This window comes from Melanotaenia boesemani, chromosome 7, assembly GCF_017639745.1.
Source record: "Melanotaenia boesemani isolate fMelBoe1 chromosome 7, fMelBoe1.pri, whole genome shotgun sequence".
Lineage (NCBI taxonomy): Eukaryota > Metazoa > Chordata > Actinopteri > Atheriniformes > Melanotaeniidae > Melanotaenia > Melanotaenia boesemani.
In genome coordinates, this window is record NC_055688.1 from 8,807,168 (window position 1) to 8,833,776 (window position 26,609).

At 39.4% G+C, this 26,609-nt stretch overlaps 3 protein-coding genes across 8 annotated transcripts in view; 2 read left to right on the plus strand and 1 right to left on the minus strand.

The window, feature by feature from the left end:
- LOC121643022 (complexin-2) overlaps window positions 1-9,482 on the plus strand; it is an 83,207-nt gene extending 73,725 nt beyond the window's left edge. For all 3 annotated transcript variants that reach the window (XM_041990177.1, XM_041990179.1, XM_041990178.1), the window contains exon 4: window positions 3,824-9,482. In XM_041990177.1, coding sequence (XP_041846111.1) covers window positions 3,824-4,021 — 198 coding nt within the window. In that variant the 3' untranslated portion in view covers window positions 4,022-9,482. The remainder of the gene's footprint in view (window positions 1-3,823) is intronic.
- LOC121643020 overlaps window positions 2,154-26,609 on the plus strand; it is a 28,219-nt gene continuing 3,763 nt past the window's right edge. The window contains exons 1-2 of one of the 2 annotated variants that reach the window (XM_041990174.1): window positions 2,154-2,168; window positions 17,762-17,765. The gene's annotated coding sequence lies outside the window, so the exon portion shown is untranslated. Of the gene's footprint in view, window positions 2,169-14,189; window positions 14,200-14,944; window positions 14,948-17,761; window positions 17,766-26,609 lie in introns of those variants that run through there. The other variant, XM_041990175.1, reaches the window with a different exon arrangement.
- Window positions 15,513-26,609, minus strand: part of slc25a48 (solute carrier family 25 member 48) — a 54,096-nt gene continuing 42,999 nt past the window's right edge. Inside the window, exons 14-19 of one of the 3 annotated variants that reach the window (XM_041990162.1) lie at window positions 18,736-19,912; window positions 18,473-18,646; window positions 17,939-18,112; window positions 17,628-17,801; window positions 16,865-16,911; window positions 15,513-16,742 (exon numbers count right to left, since the gene is read on the minus strand). In XM_041990162.1, the coding sequence (XP_041846096.1) occupies window positions 16,162-16,742; window positions 16,865-16,911; window positions 17,628-17,801; window positions 17,939-18,112; window positions 18,473-18,646; window positions 18,736-19,912 (2,327 nt within the window). In that variant the 3' untranslated portion in view covers window positions 15,513-16,161. Of the gene's footprint in view, window positions 16,743-16,864; window positions 16,912-17,627; window positions 17,802-17,938; window positions 18,113-18,472; window positions 18,647-18,735; window positions 19,913-26,609 lie in introns of those variants that run through there. The other 2 variants (XM_041990161.1, XR_006011023.1) reach the window with 2 other exon arrangements.

The following is a 26,609-nucleotide window of genomic DNA, read 5'->3' on the forward strand; positions in this document are numbered from 1 at the left end:
TTTAGTTCAGCCTTCAACACTGTACTGTAGTCCCCACCATGCTCCAGTCCAAGCTGCTCAGCTGGGCTGAACTCAACCCTGTTTGCCTGTGTGGCAAGATAGGTTGTCACCTCTCTCACTCACTGGAGTGTTTACCTTCCCTCCTCCGCTTTGCTGCGACAGGTGTGGCCTGTTGTGGTGATTGCTGGGTTGAGCATGCAGCCCTCTTATATGAGAGCAGGTTTCTGCTCTTCAGGATGCCTTCACTCATTTGGCTGTGTGTCAGCGCTTGGTTTGGCTGGTGTTGCCTTGGACCCTACTCTGGATCGTAAGTGTCATTTCTTGTCTGAGTGATTGGGGTGTGTCGGTCTCTGGGTGTTACACCTGCTCAATCTCCCTGCAGTGTTGTGGTCTGTTGGCTGTGGCTGGGTTGATCTGCGTCTTATGTTCAGCTTAAGTGAGCTGATTTTGGTCTGAGCCCTGGACGTTATCATCTGGCTGTGTCTCCTTCCTCCCTGCGTGAGGGGGAGCTTGTCACCTGGTAAGACTCCTAACTGTAACTTCCTGATCTATTTTGAACAATAAATTAACATACTTGTTCTTCTTTAGGCCTAGAGGTTGACTGTGCGCTGCAGCGTGTCGTCCCCCCCCTGCAGTGCTCCTGGCTGCGCTGCTGTCTTGTCTGGATTTGGGTTTTACTCACCATGAGTTTTATGCATCTTAATTACTGCTTTTAGGAACCGCCAGTTCCGTGCCTTCTCTCCCGGAAACCCAGCAATACGTCTGGTTCGCCAGCCGTGGGTCCAGGGGGGTGCACGTTCGGACCCCATCTACCTCTGGTGACTAAGGGCGAGATTGAGCTCATTGGTCCCGCTGTACAGCCGGCTTGATGGACTTTTGTGTGACTTTATTTTGTTGGTTTGCTGTGGTTTAGTTTGAATTGTGTTAGATTAATTTTGGTCCATTTGTCAGGTTGTTCGCTGTTTACCTCACTGTTCTCCATCCCCTGGTACCAGGTGGTCGAATTCTTTTAACTGTTTTATCAGTTATTGTTAATAAACTTATTGTTAAGGTAAATCACATTTTGTTGTCTTGGTGCATCGGACCTGCGTGTCCTATTATTGGAGTGAAATTCTCCAGTTGGCGTTGTCAGGTTTAGAATAGTTTTAATTTCTTTTATTCCGCTTTTCCCCCGCTCGCCACACCTGGATCCTGGACTTCCTATCAAACAGAACTCAGGGGGGAGTGCTACATGTAGACAAAATGAAGGAGATGGTTGTTGACTTTGGGAGGAGACAGCAGAGGAGCTAACCCCTCTGAGGATTAATGGGACTCTAGTGGAGAGGGCGAGCAGCTTTAAGTACCTGGGTGTGCACATCACTGAGGATCTGTCCCAGACTCTGCACATAGAGAGCCAGGTGAAGAAGACGAGGCAGAGGAAGTTCAGAGTCTCTCTCTGAAAATCATCAGGATCTTCTAAACTGGAGTGGTGGAGAGTGTTCTGACTGGTAACATCACCCAGTGGTACGGGAACAGTACTGGCCATGACCGGAGGGCCCTGCAGAGGGTGCTGAGATCAGCAGAACGTACCATGGGTACAACACTCCCCACCCTCCAGGACATCTTCATGAGGAGAACAACAGACAGATTCAACAGGATCATGAGAAACCATCATTATCCTAGCAATGGTCTGTTCAAGTGGCTGCACACTGGCCGGCGCCTAAGGCTTGTTAAGGAGAACACAGAAGCGAACTCAGGAGGAACTTCTTCCCTCAGGACTGTGAAATCTACCCTGTAGTACAGGACTCTGGCCAGTGTCCTACCTTCTGCTAAAAAACACAGTCATACACATATTGTGTGCACGTGCATGCACATCACTGCACATTCTCATCATTGCACTGTGGCTTATTATATTTATATTTATTTTCTTTTTAGTTTATTACCGTGTTGTGTTTTTTGTTTTTTATTCAAATAGACTTTGTTGTTGCAGAGACATAATCATTTTACTATGGGTATGCAATATCTCAGCAGGTGACTAAAAATATAGGCACAGGTCTTAAAGGGTTAAAATTTGTTTAAACAAAAGCCGATCTGACTGAAAATCTCAGACTTTTAAGACAGACTTATTTTTAGAACGTGCTCATTAAAGGTTTGTTTTTTTTTTTTTTTTTTTTTGCTTGACGGCTCCAGTTATCAGTAGTTGTTCTTAAATGATCTGAAACTAAAACCTAAAGTGTGCCTCATCAGATTTTTGGGGACTGTATCAAAAATAGCTCAATCTCATCAGCTCTGCTGTTGACAGCCTGAAGTAGAAATACAAAGTGAAATTAACTCAACGTATTTCCTTCCTTAACTCATTCAGAGTGTATTCATCTTATAAAAGATCTTTTTTTTAATCATCAAAAGATTATTTTAAAGAAACACTAAAAGAAAAGATTCAAAAGGAAAATGTTTGTCGAGTATTTCTATTTTAGTTCTAAAAAAAAAAAAATCCTGACAATCCTGCCGTGTGTTTCAGATAAGCCTTCAGGTGTGAGGAGGATGCTTTTAGTTAGGTCTTAAAATGCCTTTTTAAAGGGTGATTTATTACCAAAAGTGTGAATTTGGTGACAATGATATAATTAGAGACTGAACTTCACTGCCTTCTTCTTGAGTTTGACTTGTACTGACAGAACATCTCAATTCTTTTATACGTGCAAAATGGCCCTGAATTGTATTTATATCTTTATACAACTGTGTGCATCTTCCCAACATCCAAAGAATTACTTCATGCAGATGTACATGGTATTTAAACCTGCATATCCCAGCAGCCTTGTGAGTATCCGTTATTTTTTCTGGCATCCTGGATGTGTCATTTTTTAAGGAAGGTCTCAAGTTGAAAAGGGTTCAAAGAATCAAAGATAAGTCTATTGACCAAAAGTGCTCAAGTCCAAGGCAGGATTCCAGTAACAGGAACTCTAGGATTTGACAACAGACTGGTGAGTGGCGGGTAGAGAAACCAGGCTTTTATTTGTACCGATGATGAAGGTGATGAAGGACCGGTGTGCTTCAGTCTTGTCGACGCAGCTGCAGGTAGAGAGGGAGGAGAAGCTGAGCGAAAACTAGGAAGTGTGGGGAGAAACGGGACAGAACTGTCTCCCTACAGGATGTCCAAATGTGTATAAACTCAGTGATGACAAGTTAGGGGTCATTCTAGTTTGGTCCCCCAGATTTAGTCATTTCTACTGTTGTCTTGAAAATATTTCAGATAATATCACCCACTCTGCTGGATAATATTTTATTTTAACCTTTAGTTTTGATAATCATGTCAAGTTAGTTGTTCAGGCCTTTTTTCCAGTTTATTTCTTTCTAACTTACAAAGAGTTTAGCATGCTCTTGTTTATTCTCACCTTGACAACTATAATCCATTGTAGCATCAGTCAGAGTTCCCTTTACTGCCTCCAAATGATCCGAAAGCTTTGAAATTTATCCTGCTGACTTTTTACATTTTAACAAATATATCCTGAAATTGCCAACCTTCATTTTCATACAAATGTCATTTTATTACATTCATTAATTTGATTTACAATAAATATTTAACTGTTATTGTGTGTTAAAAGGCAGCTTTATTTTGTATTGGTAACCATTTTTCTTAATTTTTTTATCTTTTTCTCATTTTATTTATTTTTTTTTATATAAATGTGCTGCCCTACAGTTGTCTTATATTCTGCATTGTTGTTTTTGTGTTAAGTGGTTTTGTTTGATTTTAATTTGTATCTACGGCTATGCAGTTTGTAACATTTGGCATTTAATTTCCTCTCATGTTTTCCTCTGTACATAACCTTTCTGTCCTCCCTTCGTCCAGTATGGGCTGAAGAAGAAGGAGGAGAAAGAGGCGGAGGAAAAAGCTGCTATGGAGCAGGCCTGCGAGGGGTCACTCACACGCCCGAAGAAAGCGATCCCGAGGGGCTGTGGAGAAGACGACGAAGAGGATGAAGAAAGCATCCTCGACACTGTCCTCAAGTTTCTGCCTGGACCCCTACAGGACATGTTCAAGAAGTAAATCGAAAAAGAAATCGGATGAAATGAACCCTAAGTTCAGGGTCCGGTCTGGCCTGGGCCAGGCTGCAGGGCAAAGGGACTGGGGCTGTTGGGGACTGGAGGGTGAGTCAGGAGGGACTGGGGGAATAATTCTGGGTATTCTTAAGTAGGAAGGGTCTGATTGTAGATTGTAAAAGTTATTGAGGCAACATGAAAAAGGGAGGGGGGGGGTGGGATCTTGTCAAGCTGTTAGAGGCTACACACTGCCTTCGTAGAGATCCTTTAATTTCTTCTTTTCTAATCCTTGACGGTTGCGTCATTCTTCCTCCTTTTATTTGCCACAATATCTTTCAACTGGCGATTAGCACATTTCTAACAGTTGGTATCAGTTTTGTCTTTTAAAGATTCATTTTACACTCATCCAGGTCAGACATGTTGACTGGTGTTCCTGTGGAGGACAATGGACTACTTCTGTGGTTCCGCTCTGCCGCCATGTTTTCCAGTAGATAGAGCATGTTTTTGTTTTTGTTTTTTTTCATTGTGATAAGTGTTTTATACTTTTATGAGCCTGGTAGAGGTGTTTCTAATTGAAAAAATAGATAATAGATCATTTGGGTTTTTAGCATATGTGCCTTCATACCATGTCCTCTAGTAGAGGAATTGTAAATGAGGGTTTAATTTTAAGTAGCATGCAGACATCCGAAGATAAAACGTAAGACACTTTTGAAACAATGTTTTTCAGGATGGATGGATGATACTCTGGGTTTTCCAAGACCTTTTCTTTTTTTAAAAAACACAGCTTCTGAAAATCCTGGAAAATTCCCTAAAAGTCAACAAAGATATTTAAAAAATACAGAATTAACCTGCAAGGCCACAAGTTTATGATAGCTGCTAATTCTTTGTCAGTTCCTGAGACTGCCATCATGTTAATAACATGAAAGCTGTTTTGAACATGTTCAGATCTTATGTGAATATATATATATATATATATATATATATATATATATATATATATATATGTATAGTAGACAGATTTCTTTCTATCTTGTTTGAATCATATTTACAGAATTAAAGGACAGGTTAAACTTACTTATTATTATCTGATTCCCATAGACAATCAACACACTGACCAATGGGAAACTGGGGGTCATAGGTATTTATGTTATCTTACCCTGTCAAGTTCATTAAGCCCTTGATTAATCACTTATTTATTCATCATTTTTTCATTTTCTCACTTACACATCAATGCAAATACAAGGCAATGGGTGTTTTTTTTTTTTCTTTACTTTATTTCTAACATTTTGCCAGATTGTTTTAATGCAGCTGAAATTCTGAGCAGAGCTAAACTTTCCCCTCATCTGTTAATGAACACATTTATCACAACTAAAGCTCATCGACATCAAGACCAAAGAAATACTGGTGAGACCTTACTATTTCTTTTTTCAGCATCAGTTTGCATGCCACAATCGGTTATGAAAATGTACCTGCAGGGGAAACAGTCCATTCAGCGTGTGCATGCATCCCAAAGAGCACCGCTAAACTGAAACTGAGACCAATCCATTACAAAAGTATCCCACCTGATCATAGATACTGGAACTATAGACTGAGGAAACTGGACTGTGAGTTGTTGCATCTCACTGCCTAAAGAGCTGAATATACTCTGCATCCTGCATCTCTTAATCCAACAAAAATACCATAGTGATTTGTCACATAGTATCTAAATAGATGTACTTTAAATAAAAAATAAATCTTTATTTAGTGGAAGTAAATTGATATATGGACATTTATTAATAAAATAAAGCATGTTGGTGATTCCTAAAAGACTTGGTGGCTAATTTAGTGGTTAGTTATGCAACAGTGTTTGATTAATGCATTGTTCCATGAGTTTGTAACTAAGAATAACTTTAGGGATTAGTAAGACAAATGATGAAGTTGTCATTCACACTATAAAACACATTGTTTTCTCTTTCAGATAGGACTTTTCACTAGACAAAGCCATATTGTTTAGATTGCAATAATTACTTAAAACTATAAAAAACAGAATATTTCAGCGTTCAAAGTTAATTGTCTGTTTGTTTTCTGTAAAAATAGAAAAAAGATGTTTGCAAATCTGTTTGTAATCTTCACCATTCTTCTATCTTAAACATGTATACTAATGTATACACTAAGAAAATGTATGTGAAAAAAAAGAAGCCATTGTTATGACTGTCTCAGTGTACTCTGTGTGTACTGTAAGTGTGTGTGTTTCTATGTGCGTGTCTTTCTACATGTCTGTGACGTGAAACCATGTTGTTGAATCATATAGTCCTGGTTTATATGATGTACATGTGTCTTTGAACTCTTACGTGCACAGGCAGAAGCGGAGGCGGCCTCCTAGTTGTGCCATGTTTTTAAACAAAAACTTAATACATTCCTTTTAAAATGTTGAGCATGCACATGTTTGTTAGAGACAAGAACACTTGACAAATGTCAAAAAACTAAAACAAAGTAAAAATTTGATGAATTCCCGTTTCTGAACGAGACTCCAGGCAACAGAATCTGTGCAACGGATCCAGAAAGATGAGCTCTGTGATGGGTTTGCGAAGTGTTGAGGCGTGGTGAAGCATAAGGTCATGATCACATTCTGTAGTTTCTTCTGCAGAGATGTCAAGCTCATGTGCGAGTGCTGAGAGCAATTTTTTTTTAAAAACTGACACAATTTCAATATTAATATTTTATGTAATATATCGCATACATAGTGTGAAATGCTACACTAAACTCAAAAATTTCATGCTATTATCAAGCAACATGATATGACAAGGCCTTATTATGAGAGCAGGGTGGGGTAAGTAAGCTGGTAATGTGATGTAACGTTAGGTTGCAGTTTAGACTTTTGAGGTTTTAAGTTGGTAATCACTTAAAATAGCCAAATATATGTCCTCAAGCAGAGAAAAAGATTAGTAATTTTTCTCCTTTAAAACTTTGGTGATTGATGGTTGATTTTCGTCGCTTCCAGTTCTAGATTCTCTGTATGCTGTAATCATGCGGATCAATTTTATTGATTTATTGCCAAATTTCTACAAGTTCCAGCCAAACAAATATTGTAAACTTAACAGTATCAAGATATTTGGTTAAACTGCAACAAGGCTTACAGTTATTGGCAAGGCTTATTGCAGAGCACTTAGAAATCCTGCAAAACCAGTGTACTGTATAAAAAGACATTTTTTTAATTTTCATACAAATGAGATATTTATAAAGTAGAAAACATATAAAAACTTCACAAAGAATTTGACCTTGCTTTTAGTGCAATACAGGCATGTGCAAAAAAAAGAGACAAAGACCTTGTGAACCGGAAGCTGCCATGCTACAGCATTTACAACAAAAAGTAAAATAAATAAAAAGTCTGTGTTCTCTTCTGTGTGGAGGTGTCTCAACACATGCTAGAACTCAACAGTGTCCTTTTAGCTTAATATCAGTACAGAGAAAAGATGCTATTTTGTTTCCTGAACCGGCACAATCAAACACCATAGCTTGTACAATTGTCTGTCGCCTTTGCAGAACCTTTGCTTTGGGTGTGAAGTTTGGCCAGTACGTTCTGTCAATGTGTGCCAACCTAATTTGCTAGATAAGAAAACATTTGACTCAGTCAGTCATCCATCAAACTAACTCGTCCCAGCAGAATGAGAAACTGTCCGCTGTGATCTTGGCCTTATGAAATTACCCCTGTGATGTATTTGAATCAACTATTAGAAGGAAAAAGAGAATATGGGGGACATACAATTCAAAATAGATTCTTTAAATATATATATTAGGTGTAGTAATAGGTTTTATTTAATTTAATCCAATGTAAATTATTTCATGCATATTCTCATGTCTGCAAAGACCTGCAGAGATTTATTTCATTGCTGTTGCATTGCTCAGTACCATATGTGAAACAAAATGTAGGAGTATATACAGCTTGTGCAGAAATCTAGACTGTTTTTAATCCTCACAGGGAAATTCTCATAATTTCTCATGCTCCCAAGTCCAGGCCACCTTTACTTACCACACACGGAATAAGCTGAAACAAACCTTGTTTCCTTCCCTGGGGGTTAAAAAAAGGGGGATGTTGATCCTGGATAGGCTTATATCTTGGGCCCTTTGTGGAAACTACAGCCATACATCCTCTGTATGTAACAGTCTCTCAGCGGGACTCATCTCGAGGCATCACAGCTTGTGCACTGCCTTTGAAAAGGGCTAATACCATCTCATCTGTGTGTGAGGATAGTGGTACTATATCTCATCTGTCACATCTGTGCTCATCCTGGAGTTATGTGGCGTTTTAATTCATCCATGCTTGCATGAGATACTTCAGTGTGAAAAAACAAAAAACTGTCTGTGGAGCGATGTGTTAAAGAGCCCTTGTGGTTTCACAGTTTAGATGAATCCTCAGTTTGATAGACAATACTGTATAAGCAAGTTTTTATTGTGAGTAGGTGCTTAGAAATAAATAGGAAATCACAACTGTATGTTTAATAACAGCAGCAGATGTGGATGAGTGAAATAGATAAAAACTGAAACTGTAGATCTTGAAAAGGCCTCAAAGACATGAAAGAGTTGCATCAAATCCTCTGAAACATCTGAGATCATAAATATATCTCAATGGTATGATATTAGAGGAAACTAAAACAAGAAAAAGTGGATTATCAAAGCATCTTCTGTTGTCAGGAGCCCAGAAACTGCCACTGAAAACCACAGTTCATCTGTCATCCAATAGCAAAGATTCTACTTTGTTTGCTTTATTTGCAATTTGACTCTGAACGATGATGAACTCTAATGAAAGATGTCATAACATTCGTCTTGTTTGTAACATTTTTCCTCATACTGCCCTGCTGAATCCTGCCATTGAATCTAGAAATGAAAATAAATGTAATCAGCACATTTACTGATGCTGTACCGGAAGCTGAAATTTATGGGGACCTCTTGTTTACTGCGGTGAAGAACTATGAATACATTCCAGTCTTTATGGCATTTGCACTAGAACACGCCAACATGTTACACCGACAGCTGTTATGACATCTGCGACTCCCTCTGATTTATTTTTTTACCGTCCACCCATTATCAGAAGGAAAAAGTCAGAGGTGAAAAATAGAAATATTTGCCCACCAACACAATTGGCAATGTTCAAAAGTTTGAATGGGACTTCATGTGGAGAGGCAGGATTATACAAAGGAAATGGAGAAATAATTCATGATTATTAGGAAGAGATATTAACGGAAATGGATTTTTACTTTGCTTTAATTGATTCAAGAAGGTCTTTTTTATAATTCAGGGTGAAAATAAGTTCAGGGTTCAGAGGTTAAGAATGTAAAATATGAGTTTTTATTCTCTATGTTTTTCTTTTCTCAACTGCATGTCATAAACTCTGTGGAGCCCAGTCACTGTAAACTGTATCATCAACGGAACGGAATCATTCTTTTTGGAAATTAAATGCATTACACTAATAAAAACAGTGAAAAGGTTTACAAAAATCTACCTGTTGTTTGTTCTGTTCTCCTTACTTGTATTTCTGTGGTTTAAGTGTTAATTTAAATGGGTCTTAAATTCATTTGTGTTTTTCTCCTAAAGTAAAAGCTCTGCTGTAAGCACACGCTAACCATTAAGCACTGGTTTTACACTGGTGTTGTTTTGGAAATGTTTGCGCCTCTTTTCTTATGCAAAATCAGTTTTGTGTCATCAAAGTTGTTTTACTTAGAAAAGAAAAACTGTTATGTTTCCAACTAAATGGCACACAGAGCGGTAGCTGCTGGATAGGCTAAATATAGCTGATATACACTCCACTTAAGGTCCAGCAGTTTAATAGTTAACACAAATATCTAATTAGCCAAACACATTACAGTAACTCAGTGTTTTTAGTCATGTAGACATGAGCAAGACGACTTGCTGAAGTTCAAACTGAGCATCAGGATGAGGAAGAAGGGGATGTAAGTGAGTTTAAACATGGAATGAGTATTTTCTGCTGATCTACTGAGGTTTTCTCACACAGCCATCTCTGATTTACAGAGAATGGTCTGAAGAAAATGTCCAGCGAGCAGCAGTTTTCTGGACTAAAATGTCTTTTTGGTGTCAGAGCTCAGAGAATGGGCAGACTGAAGGTTTTAGATCTTTTCCCTGCTATAAAACATCTGATTAAAGCTAAATGAACGAAACAGATTATCAAGTTCTGCTCAGTGACTCATTAATTTGATTCAAGTTTTAAAACAGAGAAACATCTAAAACTTGCAGGACTGGGCACTTGAGGCCCGTAGTTGCCTACCCTCGTGTGGGTGATATCATCTTGGCACACTTTGGGCCCCCTTAGTACCAATTAAAGATGGTGCAGCCTACCTGAGAGTTGTTGCTGATCATGTTCACCCATTAATGACCAGTGTAACATTTTCTGATGGCTACTTCCAACAGGATAATGCACCATGTCCAACACGGTACAAGCAAGGTGTATATATTAAAACTGTACATATATATATATATATATATATATATATATATATACTACACTGATCAAATCTTTTACATGCTGGCATGGATAAAAGGGTTTCTGATGCCTGTTACTAATATGTATAGTATTATTTTAACTCCTGTTAACTGAATTGTTTACAGTTTACATTACATGTAAACAACTTTAATCTACCATAAACTTGTTTGGATTCATTTTTATTTTCTGAAGCTAGCTGAGGTGCAGTTTTGTCCACATTCTTTATATTTCCATATATTCACTGTGTCCAGTTTAGTCAGTCAACTGTGGTCAGTAATTTCCTCCTGCTTCGCTGCTCTGCTGCAGGTTTTTGTAACGGGTGAGTTACCAGCGGTGATTTGCTCTTTTACAGTCTTGTTAATCCTGAATGAAAGACTCGCCGGCAGATTAGTGTGTTTGGGCTGTTTGTAATTTCCAAAGACCAAAATAGTTTTCTTGTTTAAGAGATTTGAATGACAGAAAGCACCGAAGTAGTGGAGAGAGGGATTAGCTGCTCAGTTCACTGAACAGAAAAACTGAAACTACCAACAACAGACTTTAGTCTATATGTGTTTTCTCTAAGTATTTTTCTACAGCTCTGTATCTCTGTAAACAGATGTAATTATATTCCCACCATTTTGCTTAAAGCCTCAAATTAAACTGATTTATAGATTTTGTTTCTGAAAATGAGGAAAGTTTTTAATGACTACAAATCAGCTCACAATATATATTGCAAATATATTACAAAAGGAGTTTCGACACCAAATGCAAAACAATCCTGTTTTAGGTCTCAGCCGAATGTTAAAATTAAGAAAAGCATTAAGCCTCAACTTAATTGTTTATGTTAGCAGGGTGAAATCCTCTGTTCCACAGAGCAAAGCTGGATATGTAGCCTTACAAGGACATTTATTTGTTTTAACTGCTGCCTAATCTAACTATGTGTATATTTTCCAGATTAGATTTAGATTTGTGTTGTAAAATTAGGCAACAGTGTTGGTTGGAAACAGTTCTGTTCCACTTAGAGTTGCTCACTTTCATTCATTTTGAAACGGAAACCAAAAAAAAACAAAAACAAAAAAAAAAAAACAACACATGACCAATGAAAGTCATTGCACCATTAACTCTAATCTAAGTCTTATTTGTGATGGAAGCAGAGTTAATTATAATGTCTGAGAGCTTAAATAAGACAGGGACTTCGATAACGCTCCTGCATACATTTAGGTTGCAGCAGCTTGTCAGTTAATGATGCTAACTTGGTTAGCATCCATCTCACATCAGTTTCACTGAGTTTAGGGGGCATCCCAAGACAGAGGTCAAGAGGGACAAACTAAAGTACATCTACACGCACAATTTTGGCATTTTATGTCATTCAATAATTCATAATTAATGCTCAGACAAGTGGTTAAGTTTAACTATAACTAAGATGACAATGCAGCAGGAGGATGCAATATCAGTTATTTGTTACAGACTAAGAGAAACTAAAACATCGCTTTTCAATTACAAATAATTAATTGTTCAAGTATCATCTATACAAACAACACATTAGCTGAAATTAAACAAAATCCTAAATTTAGTCGAGCCTTTCGTCCACAAAGTGCGGAAGCTGTCATAATCATTCAGAACCACAAGGTGACAGTGTTAGAGCAAATGTGTTGACAGCTCATGAACTCTAAGTGTGGGCCTCATAGTAATTAATCTACAGAAGAGTAAACAGGCCAAGAACAAGTCTGTTTGCTCTGTTTCTGTGGATCAGCAGTTCTACAGACATCCCTCTCCGGTTTGCCACTGCACAAACGGTGCAACAGGTTTTAAATTTACTTCATGATATTCTGCAGTCAGATGAAGTTCAAATAAGAGTTTTATGGTGGTTGTGGGAGGACAATCAGTCATTTCAGTCTAGAAGAAAATTTTTAATTTATATGTTTTCATTTAATGAAATAAAACGGTTGTTTGTGGTGTCAGTCCAGGATAAACCAACTGTGCTTTGCCAAGACCTGTATTGGTCAGGTTGTTATGCTGACCTAATGGACTAACATGGAATAAAACGTCTAAAACAGCATTTTGTTGATATATAGTATTCTTTAAAATTCCACAGCTTTAAAAAATATTGTCATGTTTTTTTTTTTTTGTTTTGTTTGCTTGATGTTAAAACTGTTCTTTCTTCTACAAACTGAGATCTTGAAAATGGTGATAAACAGATGGTAGCACAGGGGGAAGACACACTGGGATGAAATATTGTCAGTATCACATCTTTTCCCATAAACAACTGCAACACAAACAGTCATTAAGACGATGAAAGTCGTCCCAAACATGTCAGAAAGTTTGACATCAAAAGTAACTTGATACATAAAAACTCATGGTAAGTTCAAACCTGATTCAATAACAGAAAGGTAAATAAAGAATAAATTCATGGTTATTATTTCATTACCAGCTTTATATACTGTCCATCTTTGTGTTTCAGATGACCCCTACTGTGATGAGATATGGCAAACACTGCATTGACCTGTTTCCTTTCTAACAGGTAGAGGAGGAGATGGGTGTTGGGTCATTGTGCCCATCATCAGAGCAGATCCGACTCCAGAACTGATCATTCCATCCAAACAGTTATTCATGTTTCCCCTCTTGATTCACCATAACTGGCTGAGATCCATTCTACTCGACCTCCCAGTATCCATGACCAGTCACATGATCTGTACACAGCAGCTGTGGACAACAGAACTCAGATCTATCTGTGTGATTGGGATATGCCTGAACCTCCGCTTCATATGCTACCTTCTTGTTATCTCCAGACAGTTTGATATATCTGTTTACTGTGTTGCTGTGTGAGTTTACAGGAATCTGGTGGAGAGAACATGTTCTCACACACAATGCAGCTGCTGTTATTAGTCGATCACATGCTCCTTTTAGCACTAACCTGCAGCTTTTTTTTTTTTAGGGAATCTGACATCGGGGGAACACGTTTGTGCCCCTTCTGAAAGTGCAAATCTGCGTGTTTCAGTCAAAAAGTGGTAAAGGGGTCTTTACTACTCAACCTTTGTTAGTTTGAATATGGAAAAACTCTGAATAACTACATAACACACAATCAGAATTGAATGGGTAGAGTAGGGGTGAGTTAATTTCACAGCTAACCAACATGCTCCCATCCCTCCTCTGGTGTGTTTTATAGAAAGACAGCTTTAAAAACTAACTTCTTTTGATGTACTCCCACACACACATTTCTATTCTATTTCTAGTCATTTCTGTTGCTGTCTAGGGTGTTTAACACAGGCATAACAGAATGCTTTTGCACAGGGAAAACTGATTTCCCAAACACCTGTAAAGATTTGGTCGTGTACTTTTAACTAGTCTTTAACTAACTCAGCTGAGTTGAGCTGCAGCATCACGGGCAAGCAAGTGGATATTAACACACCAGCCATTTGAACATGCTGTGGCTGATTCAGCAAAAAAATGCAAGAGGACACTATCAGAGGATAAGAAGAAAAGAAGGAGAGAAAGGGACAGAACAAGAGATAACACAAGAGCTGAAATAAAACTTTTTAATGGCTGGGAAAAGCTAAGTACGGGTACAGGATAGATGGATGCCAAATTAACAGTCCATAGGGGAGCTTTACTGAAAAAAATCTGCTAAAGTTCTATATTGTGGTTTTAACTCGGGAAAGTTAATTTGTGGACTTTCAACTCACACATCTGGATAAAGTTCCAGCAGATTACGATATCTGATAGATCCTGAAGTAAAAATGGTACAAAGGAAAATTAAGTTAGTTTATTCCTGCTTCTGAAAGATGGAAAATATGTTAGGCCTAAAACAGAACCAACTTTCATAAGAGCTTGGCTTCAGCTTTCAGTGTGATTAATGATGGTGTGTGGGGTAAAGTCATGAACAATTACAGATGTTTTTCTCACCTCTGAGCTCTGGTTTTAGAGGGAGGGATTGCCTCCTTTTTTGTCCTCGGACCAATTTATCGCAGGGTATACACTAACTGAACAGCACATGGAAAAAGTAAACAGACTCTACTGCCCTCCAGTGGCGACTTTAAGTCATTACAAACAGCACTTCCTGTAGGCTGCACTTAAAATTCAAATCAAAAGTGGTACAGTTTTGATCATGTTTAAAAGATTAAAACAGATTTAATAACGTTCATCAGCACCAAATGATTTTAGAAGTCTTAAATAAAATATTCGTTTACATGTTTAATCTAGACTTGAGTAAACTCATTAAAGAGACATAAATATAATAAAGCATTATTTATAAGTTTCCATCATGATTTTCTATGCCTCATGCAAGATTTTGTCCACTTCCTCTCTTTTCACATGACAAAGTGAGTCAGTTTCACTTCCGTCTTGTGTCGAGTCTGTTCTGTAAAAAGCTTACTCTTGTCTCATAAATATTCTGCCTCTTGGTGGTCATCAGAAGCTTATATAAAATATTCCACCGTTTTTCATATCTTTTAAAAGCCTTTTAGTATTCTACTGAAGTAGGTAAACAACTAGGGTATTTCCCTTATTACTGCAAAATGGGAGTTCCCAATCATCTCACTTTTTATTTGAGGCTCAATGTCTTTTTATATTTTTTTTATATTTTTATATATGTATATATATATATATATATAGAGAGAGAGAGAGAGAGAGAGAGAGAGAGAGAGAGACCACCACTCCTGTCTGCTAACAACAGGAAATTCATGCTAAAATTTGGATAATTTGCATAATAAGGGGTATGGAAAGATGGAAAGATATAACTTTTCGAGGATGCTTTTGTCTGATGGCTTTAACTCATTTTCAGTTCTCACCTTATATAAGTAATATATTATATTTCTTATATATCATTTTATATATAAATATATAAGTAAGTTTCACTATAAGTAAGTTTTGTTTCATAGTGTTTAATTCCTGAAATACTTTGTGGACCTTTGTGCCTGTTGCCACAGATTCTTGGATCAGATCAGACAAATCTAACAGTAAAGATCACTGCCGTCTTAAACGCAGTCAGGTCTAAAGAAATGTCAGAAAAAGCTTAAAGGACCTCTAACTGTTTTTAATGTCTGGCAGTGTTTAAATCAGAATCTTTATTAAGTTTTCTGTCACAAATAAGTAGGACACAAACTTCATTATAAACATCTTTGTTAATTAGAACTGCTGAGTGTGATGCTTCTGCAGAAACATGAGAAACGTTTACATTTTTACATGGAAAATACTCAAATATAAATAATAATAAACAAAATAAAGGGAAAATGTATGATAAAGAATATGATTGCAGCTGAAACTAATGAACTTATGATAAAACAAAGAATGAAACACTAATATTGCGTTAATAACATACACATCAAAATAGTAATCTTATCAGATAAAAATTTCATTTTTGTAGATAATATTTTTATTTATCAATATTTAGATTTATATTGATAGAAAATATGAGACAAACTGCTAAAAAGACTAAAAGTAAGTTAGTCTTCAAAAATATACATTATTTTCTTTTACTATAGCAACAATTATTGCTATTGACCACGATAAATATGGAGCAAAAATCACATATCTTTACAGCCCAAGGCCAATCCTCCAAACATGACAGACGTTCAAAGAAAAGAGGAGGAACATTTAGAACCATTTATCATGTAGTTCATTATACAAAAGTTATCCATGTCAGGTTTACATGCTGAATTTACAACTAGCAAGAGATGAGTTGACACAACATGACATTAGCTGTGCACAATAACACCACTTTCTCTGGACACAGGACACAGTCGCACATAAGAGCCAGCACTGTGATACCAGACACCAAACCCGGGATAAACAGCTTCTGTGAACGTGGTATGGAAGGTGTGGAGGTGGATCCCTGTACCAGAGGAGACTGTGTAGAAGGACAGAGTTCCAGCAGCGTAGTCCACATACACTGCCACTCGGTTACGGGTGTAGCCGGAGGACGAAGAGGGGACAAAGATGGAGGTTTTGTTGTTGTTGTGAAAGGCAGAGTAACCGTCATCAGTGCAGCCCAGACTCCAGGAGTGAGTGTTCCTTCCAAACACACAATTATCGATGTCTCCTCTCCTTCGGATTCTTCTGTAACTCACTGCTATAGTGACATCTCCTCTCCACTCGACTTCCCAGTAACAGCGATCAGTGAGGGCATTTCTACTCAGCAGCTGATGACACTTGTCAAACCTCTCTGGATTGTCTGCATGTACCTGAGCCTCTTCCACATATGAAACCTTCCTGTTGTTGTCAGACAGTTTGAGGAATCTGTTTATTGTGTTTGTGTCAAGTGTGAGTCTACAGGAATCTAAGGAGAGAAGAAAACACAAAATGAATCTGTCATCTGTTTAATATTTACACTTTCATGATGACTCATTAGATTTTAGATTGAGGAAAGTTGAAAGTATGTCAAATTAAAAGCACACTTACACTTCTCCAGACCTGGCTTCAGCCAGTGGACTCCACCAGGTTCTAACCTGAAAGGAAACAGTTGTCAGATTGACATATTTTCTTTACACTGCTTTCATCCACACACTTATTCTCTGCAAATGTAACACGTATCACTTATTATGAAACAGAAAATAACAAAAACATATACATTCACACTTTATTCCACCTAAATGCCACCAAGACCTCATCTTATATGGGCCCAGGAGCCAAAGTAGGAGTACAATATCATATGTTCAATTAATTAAATTTTGGCTCCTTCCTTTGTCGTTGAACACTGAATTGATGTATCAATGACCCTAAGCCACAGCTGGCAGAGTGGGTTTTCTCCCCTTTACATGTTGATATATTCTTTGGTAAGATACTGAGCCTCACATTGGTCCAACATGCTCAGTGTGAGTAGAGGTTTAGAAAGAATGGAATTGGTAAAACAATTATTTTACCAACTGTTACATTATCCCTTATAAAAAAATCTTTTCAGTTGATCTCGCCTGCTTCAGTACTTTTAAGGTGAAAATGATTAAAATTAGCATTCTTTGCTATATCTGACATGTTTGCATTATGCTTTTTTTTAACGGATGTTCATTATTCAGCCCTGTCCCAATCAAATAAACAAATAAAATAAATAAATGAATAAAAATAAAATGACTTCATGTATTAGACTGAATTGATCTAATGAGAAAATATTCCCAGCTCCGCCTGCTGGATTTGACATTGTGTGTGACCACATCACGTCTCTCCACACCTGAGTGTCTCCAGTTTACAGTGCGGATCCTCCAGTTTCTCAGACAGAAGCTTCGCTCCAGAGTCTCCGGGATCGTTGTAGCTCACGTCCAGCTTTTTCAGATGGGATGAGTTGGAGCTCAGAGCAGAGTGTAGCGCTGCACAGCCTTCCTCTGTGACAAGACAGCCGGACAAGCTGCAAACAAGTCAAACATTACATTTCACATTGTGCAGGACTTGTTAAGTTTTCACTCGGTTATTTATAGACTAATTAGAACCACCTAGTCTGTTAATAACTCAAAAGGCTGTAAGTTGAACAGGTTAATTGCTGACCTAAGTGTTTCCAGTCTGCAGAGTGATTTTTCCAGACCAGCTGACAGCTGCTTCACGCCTGAATCCTGGAGGTTGTTGTTACTCAGGTCCAGATCTCTCAGACAAGAAGACTGAGAGCTGAGAACTGATGACAGAGCTGCACAACTTTCCCCCGAGAGGCTGCAGAAACTCATTCTGGAGACAAAACCAATGTTAAATTAAAATCACACATGACAGGCAACAAGCTGATACCCGACAATCTGTATGTTGTATGAGTGTCATGGATGATACAGCAACTCAGAGTTAATAACAGCAGCATAACTTAGTTAAGAAAACATTGTATTCTGCTCTTAATTGTAGTTGGCACTCTGTTAAGTTATGTCCTCCTCAAATCCAGTTATAGTGTAGATTGATTAATTGATTCGTTTTATCACTGGCAAACAAGTTACTCAACAAAAACACCTTTACAGGTTTAACAGAAAGTGATTTGTTCTGTTTCATTGTTAAAGTTTAAGATTACAGATGCATTTGGAAGCTTACAGGTCAATACTGTACCTCAGAGTTTCTAGTTTAGAGTCTGGACTCTGTAGTCCCTTAGACAAAAGGTTCACTCCGGCATCCTGCAGATTGTTGTTGCTCAGGTCCAGTTCCCTCAGACAGGAGGACTGGGAGTTGAGGCCTGATGACAGAGCTTCGAAGCTTGTCTCTGAGAGGTCATAGACACTGATGCTGTAAAAACAACAACATATTAAAACCATACCCGCCTGTTTCATGTCAGTGTATAACAACAATTCCATCCAACTATCTTTTGTACGTACAGAGCTTTGCGGGAGGCTTTGACCACTGGCAGCAGCCTCAGAAGAGCCATTTCTGAGGCAGAGTATTTCTTCAGGTCAAACACATCCAGATCTTCCTCTGAGGAGAGCAAGATGAAGACCAGAGCTGACCACTGAGCAGGAGTCAGCTTATCCTTGCAGAGGTATCCTGATGTTAGAGACTTTTGGATCTCCTCCACCAGAGAAGGATCGTTCAGTTCATTCAGACAGTGGAACAGGTTGAGGCTTTTCTCCACAGATACACTCTCATTGATTTTTTTCTTGATGTATTGGATTATTTCCTCATTGGTCTGTGGGCTAGTTTCTGTCTGTGTCAGCAGGCCTCGTAGGAGGCTCTGATTTTTCTTCATTGAGAGACCCAGGAGAAAGCGGAGGAACAAATCCAGGTGGCCATTTGGACTCTGTAACGCCTCCCTTATACCACTTTTATAGAAGTGTGTATCTGTACATGCTTTGGTTTCAGGTTCCTGGGAGGTTGTTTGAATTTTTACCAGCAGATTGTTTCCAGAGTCGTACGTCAGACGGACATGAAGAGCAGCCAGAAACTCTTGAACACTCAGATGCACAAAGCAAAACACCTTGTCCTGGTACAGTCCTTGCTCCTCTTTAAAGATCCAAGTGAACACACCTGAGTACTTTGATGCTGCCTCAGTTTCAATGCCACACTCTGTCAGGTCTGATTCGTAGAAGATCAGGTTTCCTTTCTGCAGCTGCTCAAAAGCCAGTTTTCCCAGAGTCTCAATCATCCTCCTGTTCTCAGGACTCCAGTGTGGATCTGTTTCAGCTCCTCCATCAAACTTGATAATCTTCCTCTTGGTCTGAACCACCAGGAAGTGGATGTACATCTCAGTCAGGGTGTTAGGCAGCTTTCCTATATTTTCACTTTTCAACACATCATCCAGAACTGTAGCAGTGATCCAGCAGAAGACTGGGATGTGGCACATGATGTGGAGGCTGCGCGATGCCCTGATGTGGGTGATGATCGTGCTGGCCTGCTTCTCGACTCTGATTTTTTTTCTGAAGTACTCTTCTTTCTGTGGATTAGCAAAACCTCTGACTTCTGTCACAATGTCAACATATTCAGGAGGGATCTGAATGGCTGCTGCAGGTCGTGTGGTTATCCAGATTCGAGCAGAGGAAAGCAGGTTCCCCCTGATCACATTTGTCAGTAGCACATCCAGCGATGTGGACTCTGTGGCATCAGTCAGTTTCTCATTGTTTTGGAAGTCCAGAGGAATGGAGGATGGATGGTGTATGCGTGGGAGGATGAATGGAGGAGTGGAAGGAGAGTGTGTGTGTGTGTGTTTGTTTGTGTGTGTGTTGGTCTGGGGGGGGGCAGGATTAGTTCTCGGGGTGTGCGGCTGGGCACTGGGGTGTGGGGCTGGCCTCTGGCGGTGGCCATCTGGGCGGGCCGGGTCCCCCCGGGTGGCGTGCTGGCCCTCGGCCTGTGGGGGTGGGGGGTGTCCCTGAGCTCCTGGGCCCGGGCCCTCTGCCCCGTCTGTCCCGGGCGGCCGGTGCTCGGGGGGGGTCGGGGACTGCTGGCCTCGGCCTGCCGGGACCGGTGCCCTGTGTCCGCGGGGGGGCTCCTGCTGGGGTCTCCTGCTGCTGTCTTCCTGGGCGGGCGAGTGGTCGTCTCTGTGGACCGGTCGGGGTCTGTTACCTACGGGGGGGCTGGTGGCCTGGGTCTCAGGACCGCTGGCCTGACTCTGGCCTCTGTTCAGGTGAGGTGGCATCTGCATGATCACTCTGCATGGTCACTCCTTCCTGAACGTCTCCACTCCGTATATTCGGTATGTTGACACAGTCTCTGCGTCGCCGTGTGGCCGAGTTCTCCAACACATCCACACAGGTTTCGCTGCGCGTGTTCTTGAATACAGCAGTTTCACTTATATCTATTATCATATTTTTGTTTTTTGTTTTTTTTCTTCAATATACCTTTTCTCTCTATTCTTATAATTATTCTTAAAATTTTATTATTATTTCTGTTATTATTATTATTATTATTACTCTTATTATTATTATTATTACTATTATTATTATTATTATTGTGATTATTATTATTGTTACTATTATCAACTAGTTGTGTAATGACCTACTGGCTAGGATGATCTTAAATATATATGTTGTAAGTAGTATGGATTACATGGTCTTTTGTATGATGTCTGAAGTCCCCACCTGCACTCCCCACACCCTTTCTGTCCCTCTCCCTCCCCTCCCTCTTCTCTCTCCCTTCTTTTCTCTCTCTCTCTCTCTGTCCCCTCCGGTCGAGTCCAGCATTAAGAGTTTGATTTAATAAAGTTTTTCATATCATCAAGAGGGACTTTATACATGTAGTATAAATCCCTGCTTGATAGAGTAAAATTGCCCGGCACCAGACGGCAGCCAGACATTCATTCTGTTTGCAACGATGCTGGACAAGACAGGTAAAAAAAGAAAAAAAAAAAAAAAAAAAAGGAAGTCCAGAGGAAGCCGACACTCATCCAGACCATCAAAGATGAAGACAACCTGGAGCTCTTCAAATCTGCAGATTTCTGCTTCTTTGATTTCAGTAAAGAAGTGATGAAGAAGTCCCACCAAGCTGAACTTCTTGTCCTTCAGCACGTTGAGCTCTCTGAAAGTGAATGGAAATGTGAACTGGATGTCCTGGTTGGTTTTGTCTTCAGCCCAGTCCAGAGTGAACTTCTGAGTTGGGACTGTCTTCCCAATGCCAGCCACTCCCTTCGTCATCACTGTTCTGACTGTGTTTTTTCTGCCAGGTGGAGTTTTAAAAATGTTTTCAGGGGAGATTTTTCTTTCTTGTCTGTCTGATTTACTGGATGCTGCTTCAATCTGCCTGATCTCATGTTCTTTATTGACCTCGCCAGTCCCTCCCGCTGTGATGTAGAGCTCAGTGTAGATCTGGTTGAGGAGGGTTGGGTTTCCTTCTTTAGAAATCCCCTCAAATACATGCTGGAATTTCTTCTTCAGCTTGGATTTCAGTTTACTTTTGCAAACTGCAGAATGATGTACTGAAAAAACACACAAAGAAACAGAAATAAAGATCTCCAGAAGTATCTTACGGTAAATATGACATTTCTTTCTTCTTAACAGTGAATATTTAAATGATTGTTGGTTCATTTAAAATATTATTAATCTTATTTACAGTACAATGCAAGTAAATATTTAGAATATTCCTCTTACTGCTCTGTAGGCGGTCAGCCAGCACCTGTTGGTTCATTTTCTTCAGGAAGTGCAGTGTGATCTTAATAAAGGCCTCTCTGCTGCTTCTCCACTGTTCTTTATCCTCATCATCCAACACCTTCTCCTCACTCAGACTTTCTAGGCATCCTGGATAATCCAGTTTCAGAGCCTTCTTGATTGTCTCCAGCTCGTTCTTTACAAAAGTGACAATGTTGTCCTCCAGCTCCTGAAAAATACCACCACATTAAAGACGCAATCTTATTAATATCTATTTTCTTTCCAGGTATGGAATGCTTTGTTTGACCAATGTCAAGTTATCTAAATATCCATTTAGATATTTTTGCAGAAAACATTTACACTTCTCAGTGTATTTGGTATCACAAAATAATTTAGTACACTAGGAGCATGGTCTTAAAAGCTTTAATCAGAAAAAAAGGACGGAAGACAAGTTTGGTAATACTAATAAAACCCCCAGATTAACTAACAACAGGTCAAGTATACCACTTTGTGACAGTCAGGGCATTCACGGAGCCAAACAATCAAGCCATGCTGATTTGAGTGACATTCCTTCAGTCTACAGTGTAGAGGTCAAAGTAAGCTGTTATACAAGTACATACCCTAAATACTGTATCCAGATGGGGTTGATGCTGCTGGGTAGACTGACCACCAGGAACATCCTGGCACTCCACATCGTCTCTGTGAAGCAGACATTAAATAAAAGTTCTCATAAGGCTGTCTAAGTGGTTTACTTGATTCATTTGTTTCGATAAAACAGTCACAAAAGGATCCCAACCTGAATTCACAGCATAAAGCCCACAACCTCTACAGGCATTTGACACAAACAGTGAACATTCTCAGATCTGATAGGAATGTCCTGGAGGTGTGAATCCAGTTCAGTCAGGTTATTCTAAATGACTTGCCACTGACACCATAAAACTGCAGCCAGTGATTTGGCCTAATGAAAGACAAAGCAACCAGATGCCTCAGAACATTTAAAGAAGCTGGAAGCAGTTAGTTTAGCAGCCCTGTCCAACGGACCAATTTGTAAGTTATAGGATTATTATCTCTTTTTTGCTGGGACATATCCAGGTCTTTGGGTGGGCCAATGCAATTTCTACTATATAAAGATGCTTTGATGCCCCTCACTCTGGATTTCTGTGAGCCAGCCCATTTCACCCCATTTCTGAGGAGAAGCAGCAGGGCCATTTCTTTGTTATGGATAGCCAGAAACAAGCTTAAACCTAGTCCAAGGATGGTTAGAAAGACAGCCTACATCTGGCTTTTGGTGATGATTTTATTACATTTACATCCTCTAAAATAAAGTATCATAAACATTAGCACCCATATAGGCAGCTGATGAGAGGATGGTGCATGAAAGCTGCATTGTGATCTACAACATGGTAGTGGTAATGTTGAACAATGTACTTCACATGCTGCATTCACTTGGACCAGGACATCTAAGGTTTGCCCTGGTAAAGGTTATTTTACACTAAATATTGTTTTTCTTGAGGTGGCACCAAGAGGCTAGTAAGATTTAAGGAGTGCTTTGTGCTCCCTCAGGCCACCCCTCTAGCACCACCCTTGGGTCCACGTCATCCTTTTTAATGAAAGTTAGATTTCCATTGGCTTATCTAATTACATTAAAAATAAATAAATACAATGATTAGTCTAAGCAATCATCATTTGTGAGAAGTAAAATAAATATTTTAAAAAATAAATAAATATATCAGCTAATGTTAATGGAAGCTTTCATGAAGTTTGCCATCTGTGCTCGAAGCTCTGAGAGTGGGAGTTGACTCACTTCTAAAGTCAAAGCAAACTTCTGACCTGACCTCCGGTTTGGAACTAGATCATGTGTTCTACAAGCTATTTTTTCCACATCCTGTTTTTTAATCACAATGAGTGACTATTTTTAATTGTTCTACCATTTAATGCATAAGCTTGCATACTGGTGGTATTGCAGAAAGAGAAAACTGAGAATTCTTCACGATTAATTTTTGATTCTTTCAAAAGTCAGATCTAAATTAATATGCACAAATGGAACTGGACGCAGTCCTCTGCTAGCAGGAACAGTGAAATCAATAGTTTAAAGTATGTATGTGTGTGTGTGTGTCTTAGACTTTACTGAGCAATCACCACTTGTGAGAACAGAATATATATATATATATATATGTGTGTGTGTGTGTGTGTGTGTGTGTGTGTGTGTGTGTGTGTGTGTGTGTGTGTGTGTGTGTGTGTGAATGTATAGGCCTATCTCACCTCTCTTCAGCTGAATCTAATTCTTTAAAGTCAGGAACAATTTCCTTTGAATGGTCGAATGAATGATGAAGAAACCTTGATAAAACTGATGATCTGGATAAAGTGTAAGTGTTTGTGCAGCAGTGATGAAAGTCCTACAGCAGCATCACCCAAAGTAAACAACTGTTGATAAAATAGATCATTGGCTGTTTGTTTTACAAGTTTTTCTTCACTTTTTTAACGTTAGATCAGTGGTTCCCAACCTGGGGTCCAGGAACCCCTAAAGGGATCCCCCAAAGAGCACTGGGGTTCCCCAAGGTTTTGACCATTCAAAGCCATTGTGATTAAAAATGTTTATCTGGTCAAGCTGTTTTAATCATCTGGGCATGTCATTTACATGGAACTGGCATTTTGGGAAAAGTAAGGCTAAATGTTTAATTTTGGCTTGATGGAAGGACAGAACTCAGCCAGAATTCAGTATTTATGGTGAGAATCTTGCTAATTAAAGCATGAAACCAAGCATGGGTTCAGCACGGGGTGGGGCAGGGGGTCCACACCTTCTAGTATTTGCATGAAGGGGGTCCTCAAGGACAATAGGTTGGGAACCACTGCGTTAGATGATCATTTTAGTTGTAATAATCAGTTCAATATTTCATAAAATCTAGACCTAAAGAAAAAGAGTCTTGTTTGTGCCCCCCTTTTTCTGCTCAGTGCTCCTGCCTGGAACCCTCATCAGAACTTTTCTAGACACGCCCCTGCATATCTGAAGTATAAATCCTTTCTACAGCTACATCCTTTAGTCAGCTACTGTGTTAGAGAAGGTCCTGCCAAAAACAATACTTTGAGGTGAATGCTAGTTTCCTCCTTCTTAAGATAAACAAATGCAATGAGAGAAAAGCTAATCAGCTGATTACAAACAGCCGTAGCTGCACAGAGACGATCAGAGAGCTACTAGAGTAGACATATTGGTGCAAAACGCAGCTGGCTGTCGCAAGTTTACAAAAAATACGGGAAAAGTGTGGGACCCTTTTACCGAGGTGACACCCATGGTTTGCTCCATGGTTGTATTTATTCTCAATTCCATCCATAGAACCACCAGGCTGATCTTTTCTATCGCGCTTCTCCATGTCCCGCCATTTTGACAGAGAAATGACGGATGTATGGGGATTATCATGCTGCCCATGCATTAAAAAAATTTTAATGTTAAATTGCATTAAATTAGTTAATGCAGTTAATGTGTTAATTTTGACAGACCTAATATATATATATATATATAAAAATTGTCCCCTCGCCCTCTGTGGGTGGTCCCTCATCCATCCAAGCTCGAGTCCTCTACCAGAGGCCTGGGAGCTTGAGGGGTCTGCACAGTATCTTTGCTGTTCCTAGGACTGGATCGAGATGTCTGAGGTTTGTCCTGGGATCTGCTGTAGCCAGTCTTCCAGTTTGGGGGTTACTGCCCCGAGTGCTCCGATGACCACGGGCACCACTGTTGCCTTCACCTTCCAGGCCTTCTCAAGTTCTTCTTTCAGGCCTTGGTATTTCTACAGTTTCTCATGTTCCTTTTTCCTGATGTTGCTTGGTATTGCGATGTCAACGATAACGGCTTTCCTCTGCTATTTGTCCATCACCACAATGTCCGGCTGGTTTGCCATTACCATTTTGTTGGTCTGGATCTGGAAGTCCCACAGGATCTTAGCTCGGTTATTCTCTACCACCTTTGGAGGTGTTTCCCACCTTGACCTCTGGGCTTCCAGTCTGTACTCCGCACAGATGTTCTTGTACACTATACCAGCCACTTGGTTATGACGCTCCTTGTAAGCTTTCCCTGCCAGCATCTTACACCCTGCAGTTATGTGTTGGATTGTCTCAGGGGCCTCTTTGCACAGTCTGCACCTGGGGTCTTGTCTTGTATGGTAGATCTGGGCCTCTATTGCTCTGGTGCTCAAGGCCTGCTCCTGTGCAGCTTTGATCAGTGCCTCTGTGCTGTCTTTCAGTCCAGCCCTTTCTAGCCATTGGTAGGATTTCTCGATATCAGCCACTTCAGTTATCTGTCGGTGGTAACCCATGGAGGGGCTTTTTCTCCCACGATGGTTTCTCCATCACCACATGATCTGTTTTCCACTGCCTGAGACATTCACTGAGCACTTCGTCCGTTGAGGCCATATACATATATACGTATATACATATATATATATATATACATATATATATAGATATAGATATAGATATATATGTATGTATATATATATATATATATAAAGAGAGAAAGAGAGAGTGATGTATAGATGTATGTCCTTCTTTTAACCAGTTCTTATTGGTGGTGTGTGCTGCTGCTCTAGACTTTGACACAAAACAGTGGTTATTGAGGGTGCAGTGACTTCAGTTCCTCCATATGGAAATGTCATGAAGTTTGCATCTCTGGTTCTCGTTGTTTCCCA